General features: G+C 47.0%; 1 protein-coding gene across 1 annotated transcript in view; it reads right to left on the reverse strand.

Moving 5' to 3' along the window:
• LOC145353486 (IQ motif and SEC7 domain-containing protein 2-like) overlaps window positions 1-8614 on the reverse strand; it is an 84149-nt gene extending 75535 nt beyond the window's left edge. Inside the window, exon 1 of the mRNA XM_080204289.1 lies at window positions 8395-8614. Within this exon, the coding sequence (XP_080060415.1) occupies window positions 8395-8399 (5 nt within the window). The 5' untranslated portion in view covers window positions 8400-8614. The remainder of the gene's footprint in view (window positions 1-8394) is intronic.
• Window positions 8615-12735: the final 4121 nt, after the last annotated feature.

Below are 12735 nucleotides of genomic sequence, written 5' to 3' on the forward strand. Positions count from 1 at the left end.
GACCAAGGAAATTTGGTATGTCAACTACGACTCTCACTAACCTTTACAGATGCACCATAGAAAACATTCTTTCCAGTTATATCACAGGTTGGTATGCCTCCTGCTTTGCCCAAGACCACAAGGAACTACCAAATGTCATGAATGTAGTTGGTGGGCTTTCTTAATTATAATGTCAGCATGGGGGGATCAAGACAGGTTATTGGTGATCTGGACATGTGAAAATTTGAAGCTCTTGACTCTTTCGACTTTGTCCCCATTGATGTAGACAGGGGCATGTTTTCCTTCACGCTTCCTGAAGTCGATGACAATTTCCTTCATTTTGTTGACATTGAGGGAGAGACTGTTGTTGCCGCACCAATTCACCAGATTCTCTATCTCATTCCTGTACTCTGTCTCATCATTGTTTGAGATCCAACCCACTATGGTGGTGTCATTAGCAAACTTGAAAATGTTGGAGGGTCAGTGCTGAGGGATGTCTGCACTGTGGGAGGGTCAGTGCTGAGGGAGCGTCGCACTGTGGGAGGATTAGTGCTGAGGGAATGTTGCGCTATAAGATGGTTAGTGCTGAGTCAGCACCTCACTGTGGGGGGGCTCAGTGCTGAGGGAACTCCGCATTGTCGGAGGCTCAGTGCTGAGGGAGCACTGCGCTGTCGAGGATCTGCGCTGAAGGAGGGTGGCACTCTTAGAAGTGATGTTGAACTGGATCCATCTATTTGTCCTCTTGGGTGTATTTACAAGATCCCACAGCCATGATTGGAAGCAGAAAGGGTTCTCTTGGGGTCAATATTTATCCCGTAACCAACATCACTTAAAAATCAGATGATTTGGGTGATTCTGCTGTTTGTGGGATCTTGCTGTGCACAATCTAGCTGCCACTTTTCCCACATTATCACAGTGTCCTCACATAAGAACAAAAAAAGTAGAAGCTGGAGGAGGCCATTCTGCTCCTCAAGTTTCCCCCATTCTATACCATTGTGGCTGATTTCCTACTTCTACTCTACTTTCTCCACCACCACCTATCCCTCGATCCCCTCACTCTGAAAATCCCCCACTCTGTTTCAAATATTCCCAATTATGTGTTTCCTCTGGGGTTGAGAATTCCAAAGATTTCTCGATCTCTCAGCATCCAAAAGGGCCACCCCTTATCCTGAGACTGAAGTTCCCTCCCCCATCACCATGTTCCAGATTCTCCAGTCGGGTTGGGTGGGATTGAGGGGATGGGGGAACAGCTTCTCAGTATCGACCCTGTCAAACACCACCCCCCTTCAGAATTTTATATGTTTCAGTGAGATTGCCTCTCATTCTTCTAAACTCCAAGGGCTATCAGCTTCTTGTCCTTGATCTTTCCTCATGGGAAAATAACCCGTATTCCGAGGAATTAGTCTGGTGAACTTTCCTTGTGCTTCCTCTAGCACTAGTATATGCCTACTTAAATTAGGAAACTAAAACCATCCGTAGTACTTCAGCTGCAGAAACACCAACAGATATAGCAAGAATTCCATAAGAATTAGGAGCAGGAGGAGGCCACTTGGTCTCTTGAGCCTGCTGTCCCATTCAATAAGATCACAGCTGATCTGATTGTAACCTTGACCCCACATTCCCAGCAACCCCCCCCCCCCGATAACCTTTCACTCCCTTGTTAATCCAGAATCTATCCACCTCTGCCTTAAAAAGATTCCAAGTCTCTGCTTTCCCTGCCTTCTGAGGAAAAGAGTTCCAGAGACTCAGTCCGCTCTGAGAGAAATCATTTCTCCTCATCTCCATCTGCACTGGGCGACCCCCTTATATTTAAACAGTGACACCCTGCACCCTCCCAGCTGTAGATTCTCCCACAAGAGGAAACAACTTCTCCAGAACCACCCTGTCAAGAAACCCTTTCAGGATCTCATTGGCAGAATTCTGCCCAAAAAATTCTATGTCGGATTCTGGAGTAATTCGCACCAGGTTTTTTAATGGGAGTTCAGAGAAGAATCTCTCACACTCTGTGCACTGCAGAGGCCACCAGCATGAATGTCATAAAATTTCAGGGGCTGCGGCTTATCCCCACTGGAGAGGCTCAAATCAGCACGCTGAGCAGGCCACGGAGCATGAACCGATCTGTCAGCACCGAGATCAGCGCATGCGCAATGGCCCCGCACTGCCGACCTCCTGATTACTGGTCAGCCCCGTGACTCCACGAATCAGCCATTGAAGAATCCTCCCGGCCTGCTGTGCTAAAAAATTAGAGCAGCAGGATGGGAGAATCACGGTCTATATGTTTCAAACAAATTGCCTCTTACTCTTCTAAAATGCAGCGGATACAAGCCTAAACTGCCAACCTTTCCTCATCAGACAATCCGCCCATTCCAGGGATGGGTCTGGGAAACCTTCTCTCGACCAATCCCAACACATTTAAATCCTTCCTTAAATAAGGAGACCCCGTACTGTACACAATACTGCAGATGTGGTCCGACAACACTGTACACAATACTTTAGATGTGGTCTTACCCATACTGTACACAATACTCCAGATGTGGTCTCACCCATACTGTACACAGTACTCCAGATGTGGTCTCACCAATGCTGTACACAATACTCCAGTTGTGGTCTCACAAATGCTGTACACAATACTCCAGATGTGGTCTCACCCATACCGTACACAATACTCCGGATTAGTCTCACCCACATTGTACACAACACTCCAGATATGGTCTCACCAATGCCGTGTACTACTGAGGTATAACCTCCCTACTTTTTGTAATCAATTCCCCTCACAATAAATGGTAATATTCTATTAGCTTTCCTGATAGCCTATTCCCGACTTTTGTACTCCATCCCCTTTGCAAGGAAGACCATTGTGCGGGTTGCCTCCGCAGTCACTTGCTGCATCTGCGTACCAGCTTTGTGCTCAAAGACAGCAACAATCACACAATTCCTCAGGATTTGAAGAGTGGAACAGAGTCTCTCCTGCCATTTTCCAGTCAGCCATTATGGGAGTGAAGATTTTCTTTCTGGAAGGCAGGGAGCGGTGAAGACATTTGCTGGAGGCAGTCACGTATGCCTCTGACCAATGTAGATTTGACCGCACAATGAGAACCAGTTCAGTTCAGAGTGGAACTGAGAGAAGGAAGTAAAAGAGGCAAGAATATATTGTTTACCAGCATTAACCGGTGCTCCAAAGGCCCCTTGCGTGCCTCTTCACAGTTCTGGCACAAGTTCACCACCTACCGCTACTCTGAAAGTTCGACTCAGTTTATCTCTTCTCAGATGCTGCCCTGCAGATGTTTTTCAGCATTTCCTGTTCAAATCAGATCAGTCTTTTGTATGTGTTCAGTTTAAAAGCAATCGTCTCTCTCCCTTTTTGAGTTTTCTCTGGGTTGGGATTTCTAAGATTCATTGGGACCTTGAATGAAGACATTTACCACCATCTCAATCCAAAATAGCTGCTCCCCCTACACATTGTCAGTTGCCCCTTGTTCTCTCTCACTCCCTTTCATTGCTATTTCCTCCTCTATTGGTTCTTCTCTGATTCCTCCCTCGCTCATTCTCTCTCTCCCAAACACTTTCTTTGTTACCAAACCCTCCATGGCTTTGCATTCCCCCCATCCCCAACTAGGTGTAACCGCCTCCAGCTCCCACAACCCTCCCTATCTCTGTAACCTCCTCCAGCCCCTACAACCCTTCCTTTCTCTATAACCTCCTCCAGCTCCTACAACCCTCCCTATCTCTGAAACCTCCTCCAGCTCCTACAACCCTCCCTCTCTCTATAACCTCCTCCAGCCTCTACAACCCTCCCTATCTCTGTAAACTTCTCCAGCCCCTACAACCCTCCCTATCTCTATAATCTCCTCCAGCCCCTCCAACCCTCCCTATCTCTGTAACCTCCGACAACCCTTCAATTCTGGCCTCTTGAGCATCCCACATTCCATTGCTCCACCAGTGGTGGCAATGCCTTCAGCTGCCTGGTGGGCCCTAAGCTCTGGAATTATCTTTCTAAACCTCTCCATCTGTCTCTGTCTGTCTCTCTCTCCTCTCCGTCTCTCTCCGCCCCTCTCTCTCTCTTTCTCTCTTTTTCTCTCTTTCTCTCTCTCTCTCTATCTTTTTTTCTCTCTGTCTCTCTCTGTCTGTCTCTCTGTCTTTCTGTCTCTCTTTCTCTGTCTCCCTCTCTTTCTCTCTTTCTATCTCTCTTCTTTAAGACATTCTTTAAAAACTTACCTCTTTGAGCTTTTGGTTACCTGTCCTTAATATCTTCTCTTGTGGCTCCGGGGTCCAGTTCTGCCCTGTGAAGTACCTTGGGGTGTTTGACTGTGTGTAATGTGCTTTCAAAATGTAAGTTGTCAATGTTGACTACCTGCTGCTCCCTTATCTCTCTGTGCCTCCACCTATCCCTGATCCTGTTTGATTCTCTCTTACTCCCTCCTTGATTGTCTCCACATAATCTATGTCTTCACCTTGCACGGTTGCATGGATGTGCTTTGTAAAGGAACAATTTCTCATTTGTCTTTCTCTGACTCGGTTTTTAATAAAACTCTAAGAACTCTAAGAGGCAGTGTCAAAACGGTGCAGGCTGCAACAGAACGTATAATCCTGTATTCCCACCGAGTGGAATACTAGAAAAAAAAGACACCACTCTGCCTGGGGATTGCGAAAGGCCCCCATCCTGTGCTGGCATCATGCCATCCTGAGATTTTTCTAGGTATTTCCGAGAGGATACACTAAAGAGCAGTGACCCCGCGTCGGCATTCACCACAGGTGCACAACATCTCACGTGACTGAGAAAAAAAGATTCTCGCCAGTGATATTTCTTTTCCTGATTTTCTCTACCCTCTGCCTTTGCTGGTGCCTGGAAAGGTTGGGATTATATGGATTATATTATTATAGGCCTCCCCTCTGTGGTATGTTGCCCCAAGGAAAAAACACTCCTTCGCCGGCATGACATCATGTTGGCGAAATTTCTGATTGCTTTTTAGAAATATGAACCAGGCAGAGGGAGCCTGTTAGGGGCACTCAGGTAAGTATATTCCCCTGGAGTAGAGGAGCTGCAACCCAACACTACAATGCTAAGGGGGATCCTCTGGGGAATTCCATTGCAAGGGGGAGTAGGGGTTCTCCTTATGTTTGGGGGAGGGGCCTATGTTAGAGAGTCCCTTTATCCATGGAACATGGAGCAGACTTTCCCCTTTCCCCTGGGCGGGGAAGTGGGGGAGGGCATGGAATGTTGCAATTGTATGAGGGTAGGGTTCTCTGTATCTGTGGGGGGCGGTCCCCGTATCTGTGGGTAGGGTTGCCCTTGTGGATGTGTTTGAGGACAGGGGGGTGTGGATTTCCCCATATGCCATGGGGAGACGTATTTTTAACAGGGCAGATCGGGGCATCCTTTAAAAAGATGTGGCGGATTATCCGAAGAGAAAACACGGCTGTGCAGCCAGCAAGCTGCTCACTAGTTTTTTCGCCTCAGCCAGCACTTAAGTGTCCAGAATGGAAAATTCCACCCAATAACTGCAGCAGATATGAACTAATAGAATTCATCTGGAATGGACAACCAGCAAGGTACTTTAAGGGCACTGTTTATCAAAAAGGATATAGAGCGAACGGGCCATTCTCATGTTGGCTGGCTGTGCTAGTGGGGAACCACAAGGATCAGTACTTGAGTCCCAGCTATTCACAACATACATCAATGGTTTGCATGTGGCAACCAAATGTAATATTTCCAAGCTTGTGGATGATACAAAGCTAGGTGGGAAAGTGGGTTGTGAGGAAGATGTAAAGCGGCCACAGGAGGACTTGGATAGATTCAGTGAGTGGGCAAATGGAATATAATGTGGAAAAATGTGAAGAAATCCACTTTGATGGAGGGAACAGTTCTGCAGAGTATTTCCTACATGATAAGTAATTAGAAAGTTGAGATGTATAGAGGGATCTGGGTGTCCTTGTCAATAAGTTAGTGGAGGCTAGTGTGCAGAGGCAGCAAGTTATTCGGAAAGCTAATGGAAGCCTTTATTGTGAGTAGGTTGAGTACAGAAGTATTGAGGACTCGCTTCAATTGTATAAGAGCGCGGTTTGAGCGCAGCTGGAGTAATGTGTATACAGCTTTGGTCCCCTTACCTCAGAAAAGATATTATTGCCATTCAGGACAAAGGCTCACCAGACTTGTTCCAGGGATGGTGGGACAATCCTTATGGAGAGAGACTGGGGAAAACTGGCCCTGGATTCTCTCAAAGGCTCAGAGGTGATCTCATTGAAGTATTTAAAGGAATAGACAAGGTAAATGCAGGTAAATTGACCTCCGACAGTGCGGCACTCCCTCAGCACTGACCCTCACACAGTGCGGTGCTCCCTCAGCACTGACCCTCCCACAGTGCGTCACTCCCTCAGCACTGACCCTCCCACAGTGCGGCGCTCCCTCAGCACTGACTTTCCCACAGTGCGGCGCTCCCTCAGCACTGACCCTCCCACGGTGTGGTGCTCCCTCAGCACTGACCCTCACACAGTGCGGCACTCCCTCAGCACTGACCCTCCCACAGTGTGGCGCTCCCTCAGCACTGGCTCTATAGAACATAGAACATTACAGCGCAGAACAGGCCCTTCGGCCCATAATGTTGCGCCGACCAATTAAGAGAAAAGCAATGACCCTCTAACCTAAACCAATCCCTTTCCATCCATAAACCTATCCACGGACCTCTTAAACGCCCCCAAACTAGGCGCATCTACAATTGCAGCAGGCAGGGCATTCCATTCTCCCACCACCCTCTGGGTAAAGAACCTACCTCTGACATCCGTCCTATAACTACCACCCCTTAATTTAAAGCTATGTCCCCTCGTGCTAGCTTTCTCCATCCGAGGAAAGAGGCTATCACTGTCCACCCTATCTATACCTCTAATCATCTTGTATGTTTCAATAAGGTCTCCTCTTAGCCGCTTTCTTTCCAACGAAAACAACCCCAAATCCCTCAGTCTCTCCTCATAGGACCTTCCCTCCATACCAGGCAACATCCTGGTAAACCTCCTCTGCACCCTCTCCAATGCCTCCACATCCTTCCTATAATGTGGGGACCAGAACTGTACACAACACTCCAAGTGCGGCCGCACCAGAGTTTTGTACAGTTGCAACATGACGTTGCGGCTCCTAAATTCAATCCCCCTACCAATAAACGCCAAGACACCATATGCCTTCCTAACAACCTTATCGACTTGATTTCCAACTTTCAGGAATCTATGCACATATACACCTTGATCCCTCTGTTCGTCAACACTATTCAGAGTCCTACCGTTAGCCCTATACTCTACACATCTGTTATTCCTGCCAAAGTGAATTACCTCACACTTTTCCGCATTAAACTCCATCCGCCACTTCTCGGCCCAGCTCTGCAACTTGTCCAAGTCTCTCTGTAAACTATGATACCCCTCTTCACTATCTACCACTCCTCCGACTTTGGTGTCTGGAAGTGAATAGGAATGAATCTGGATTAAGAGACTAGGTGATGCTGACTGGGTGCTCTCATCTATAACCTTCTGACTGAGGAAACAAGAGAGACTGCCTCAGTTTAATGTTTCTGTTGCTAAAGGGCCAAACATGTCATTTGAATGCGACATGTGTAACAGAAAGATTTTAATTAGTTGCGCCTGCTTGCAGACGTTAACTTGGATTGGAGAAAATTCTCCAAATGAAGTTTTTTACCGAAACTCACTGACACAATCAGTTGATTTAAACATAATAGAATTGTACAATCCTGTTCAGAAGCCTGCCCACTCCACATAACAATGCAGGGGCAATGTTGCTCAACCTGTGTAATGTAGGTACACCCACAGCACTGTTAGGGAGGGAGCTCCAGGATTTTGACCCAGTCACAGTGAAGGAACAGCCGATATATTTCCAAGTTGGATCGTGTGTGCGTGGGGGGTTTGAAAGGGGCATCTTGCAGGCAGTGGGTGTTCCCCATGGCATCTGTTGCCCTTTTCCTTAGAAGGGATAGAGGTGGCGGGTTTGAGTGGTGCTGCCAAAGGAGCCTTGGCGTGTTGCTGCAATGCATCTTGTAGATGGTATATACTGCTGCCACTGTGCGACAGTAGTGGAGGGAGTGAATGTCGAAGGTGGGGGGGGGGGGTAGCTGTTGATTGAATGGGGGCTGGTGTGTCGAGCTTCTCGAATGTTGTCGGAGTCGCGCTCATGAGGCAAGTGGGAGAGTATTCCATCATACTCCTGACTTGTGCCTTGTAGATGGTGGACAGGCTTTAGGGGTGGTAGGGGGGAGTCAGGAGGTGCGTTGCTCTCTGCAAAATTACCAGCCTAGGCAAGAGTGGTAATAGTTCGCAGGAGGGTGCGGGGGAGGGGGTTGTTGGGGGGAGGGAGGGGATGTGTAGAGACTGGACGTGTGGGAGAAGAGAGCAGTGAGCTGCATATCAATAATGTCCTACCTCATTTTGCCTTTGAAGCAGCCAGCTTTCAGGTGTTCCTCAAAAGTGCGGCACCAATCATAAACCCGAGAGGTCTAAGCTGTTCCCACACGCCATCTAGGGAGTCCCGAATGGAATGCCTAACAGGATAATGCGTTAGCAACTCAGCAAGTGTCGGCTACAGGAACTGCTTGCTGTTAATGGATTCCAGCCGGCACCAACGCATTTCCTGCCAGATATGTTGGAGATAGGCAGTCAGAGAGGGAGCAGATTCAGAGAGCGGCAGCCGAGGTCGAAAGCTCGGGATTGATTAACACTTCACCCTTCAGCCTGAGTCTCGCTTATTTGAAGAGGGCTGAACATTGACTGGAGTGTGACAATGTCAGAGGGTCAGTGCTGAGGGAACACCAAACTGTCCAAGAGTTAGGACTGAGGGAGCGCCAAACTGTCAGAGGGTCAGAGCTCCCAGTCGGGGTGGTCTATATATAGAATAGCAAATACCCAGGAGTGAGTTACAGACTGGAATCTAAAGAGTGGTACGGGGAAGTTTATACATAGAATTATAGATACCCAGGAGTGAGTTACAGACTGGATTCTAATCAAGGGGTTTAGGGTGGTTTTTATATATAGAATAACAGACACCCGAGAGTGAGTTACAGACTGGAATCTAATCGAGGGGTTCAGGTTAGTTCATATGATAGAATAACAGATACACAGGAGTGAATTACAGACTGGAATCTAATTTAGGCGTTCGGGATGGTTTATATATAGAATACCAGATACCTGAGAGTGAGTTACAGACTGGAATCTAATCGAGGGGTTCAGGGTGGTTTATATGTAGAATAACAGATACCCAAGAGTGAGTTACAGACTGGAATCTAATCGAAGGGTTCAGGGTAGTTTATATTATAGAATAACAGATACATGGGAGTGAGTTACAGACTGGAATCTAATTGAGGATTTTAGGGAGGATTTATATATAGAATAACAGATATTGGACATTGGAAAGCTTGTAAACCATGATTGACTGTGGCTCTGACACCTAGTAAAGAAACTTGATTTGAAGAGCTTCTTTGACCGGCTGCAAATAAGAAAAGAAATAGGAGCAGTCCTAGACCAGATGGTCTGTAAAGTGTGCTGCTTCATTCAAAAGCACCATGGCTGATCTTGGGCTTCAACTCGACTTTTCTGCCCAGTCCCTGGCTTACCTGGGAGACCAAAAATCTGTTGAATCCCTGTCTTTAATATCTCCAATGATGGGAGTCTCCACACTGTCTGGGGTGGAGTATAGCACAGATTCACAACCCTTTGAGTGAAGGAATTTCTCTTCATCTCAGTCATAAATGATCACACACCCACCTCCCCCCCACCCCACTGTTCACCTTGAATCTGTGCCACCACCCCCACCCCCCACTGTGTTTTAGATTTCCTAACCAGCAGAGACAATCTCTCAGCGACCACCCCACCAAACCGCCGTCAGAATCCATACTTTGAAATAACATCGCTTCTCATTCTTTGAAACTCCTGAGTTTACTGATCCGATTTACTCAGTCTCTCATCAGAGTACAGTCCCCGCCCCTCTTCCTAGGGACACCAATTGAGTGAACTTTCGCTGTACTGGCCTCCGATGCAAATATGTTCTTCCTTAAAAATGCAGACACCAGAACTGTGTGCAGTTATTCGCGATATGGTCCCACCAAAGCTACATGCAACTGTAGCAAGACTTCTTGATTCTTGCACCCCAGTCCCTGAAGGTCTAACATGTCGCTTGCTTTCTCCATAGCTCCTCCTGCCTGCACACTAACTTTCTATGTTTCTGAGTACACCCAAGAAGTTCTTTCGTTGGCTGAGGCAGACAGTTTCGTTGGCAGAGGGTGGCCATCTTGTCCATAGGCATGGACTTGGCTCAAAATTGGTGCAGAAGATGGCAGAAAGCTGGTTTCTGCCACAGGGTGCATGTGTTCAGGCCTCCCAGTTTGTTGGTCCAGTTCTGCACCTCATACTTGAGGTTAGATGTTAAGGTCTCTTTGGGAGGGGCGTGGGTTCAGATGGAGATTTCTCAGAACTCGCTTCCAGGGGACAAGTCCATTTGGAGACAGAGACAGGTAGAAGCTGGGATCATTCTTCTTCAGAACAGAGAAGGTTGAACCAAGGCCGTGAAGGAGATTTAACCAAGGCCGTCAAAATCACAAGAGGGTTTCAGTCAAGTAAATGAAGAGAAATGAAGAGGGTTGCTTAGCAGAGGAAGGGAGGCATAGGTTGAAGAGAAACAGTAAAAGAACCAGAGGGCGGGGGAGATGAAGAGATTTACTTTTGTTTTTGATGCAAAGAGTGTTGTGATCTGGAAGGAACTTCCCGAAAGGGCGGTGGGAGCAGGTTCACCCTCAAAGATGGGGAATTGGAAAAAACATTCAAAGGGGAACAATTTGCTGGGGCGATGGAGGAGATTAAGAGGTGAAGGGTGGAGGGAAGTGGGACAGAGTGTGTGTCTAATTGATTGCTTTTTCAAAGGGGGCTGGCACAAACCCAAGGGGGTGAATGGCCTCGCCCTGTGCTGAGAAGGGAGTCATTGCTCTGTCCTGAACATCGATAGATCCCACACACAAATTCTGACAGCGAGCTTCCTGTTCTGACCAAACTAAGCTTCAATCTGCAAATCTCTCCCCCCACATGACAAGGCAAGATGTGCAGATTCTACTTTTGAGCCATGACCCTTCCCTGCACAGTGAGATCTTTATCGGCAGCCAGGTCCTAGATGCAAACAGTTTATTATGCGTGTGGGATCAGTGCTGTGCTCACAGACCCCGTCCACCCCGTAACTAATGTTAATCATCAGATAAAATCTGCCACAACTCCAGGTGTTTTTGGTCTTACCTTCAAACATGCACACCTGACTTGCAGTCCAGAGTCAGGCCATTCAGCCCTTCTGGTGTTTCTGCTCCCACACCAGCCACCTCCCACACTCCTTACTACATCTCCCCCCATTCCCAAATGTCCTATTCCTTTCTTCCTTGTGTGTTTATCCAGTCAACCCCCTGCCTCCCCTGCTTAAACACATAGACACAGTTCATCTCAATCACTCCATGGGAGTAACTTTCACATCCTCCCCACTCTCTGGGGAAAGAGCTTTCTCCTCAATTCACCCTGTTGGATTCATTAGCGACTTGATGGCACCCCTGGTTCTAGTCTCCTCCACCATTCTCCCCCTCTGCCCCTCCACACAAACATAGAAATATCTTCTCTTTGACCCTTTCAGAGCCCCCTTCATCATTTTAAAGACCTCGATCTGGCCTTCCCTCCACCTCCCCCCACCTTCTCTTTTCTAGTGAAAAGAGCCTTGGTCTATTCAATCTTTCCCACTAGTTAAGCAGATCTTTTTCACACCTCATCCATTAGCTTTATATCCAATTTATAATACGGGGACTGGAAATGTGAACAGTATTCCAAGTGGGATAGGGAGACTGGAACTGCACACAGTATTCCAAGTGGGATATGGAGAATGGAACTATGCATTGTATTCCAAGTGGGATAGGGAGACCAGAACTGTGCAAAGTATTCCAAGTGGATATTGAGACTGGAACTGTGCACAGTATTCCAACTGAGATAGGGAGAGCAGAACTGTGCACAGTATTCCAAATGGGATACAAAGACAGGAATTAGAATCAGAGAGTCATAGAGGTTTACAGCATGGAAACAAACTCTTTGGTCCAACTTGTCCATGCAACCCTTTTTTTTAAACACCTAAGCTGGTCCCAATTGCTTGCATTTGGCCCATATCCCTCTATACCCATCTTACCCATGTAACTGTCTAAACGCTTTTTATAAGACAAAATTGTACCCGCCTCTACTACTACCTCTGGCAGCTTGTTCCAGACACTTATCACCCTCTGTGTGAAAAAATTGCTCCTCTGGACACTTTTGTATTGCTCCTCTGGACACTTTTGTATTGCTCCTCTCTCAGCTTAAACCTGTGCCTCTAGTTTTAGATTCCCCAACCTTTGGGAAAAGATATTGACTTTCTAGCTGATCTGTGCCCCTCATTATTTTATAGACCTCTGTAAGATCACTCCTTAGTCTTCTATGCTCCAGAGAAAAAAGTCCTGATCTATCAAGCCTCCCCTTATAACTCAAACCATCAAGTCCCAGTAGCATCCTAGTAAATCTCTTCTGCACTCTTTCTAGTTTAATAATATCCTTTCTATAATAGGGTGACCAGAACTATACGCAATATTCTAAGGGTGGCCTTACCAATGTCTTGTACAACTTCAACAAGACGTCACAACTCCTGTACTCAATGTTCTGACCAATGAAACCAAGCATGGTAAATGCCTTTTTCACCACTCTGGCCACCTGTAATCCACT

This window comes from Carcharhinus amblyrhynchos, chromosome 15 (genome assembly GCF_965287045.1).
Source record: "Carcharhinus amblyrhynchos chromosome 15, sCarAmb.v2.hapA, whole genome shotgun sequence".
NCBI classification, from domain to species: Eukaryota; Metazoa; Chordata; class Chondrichthyes; order Carcharhiniformes; family Carcharhinidae; genus Carcharhinus; species Carcharhinus amblyrhynchos.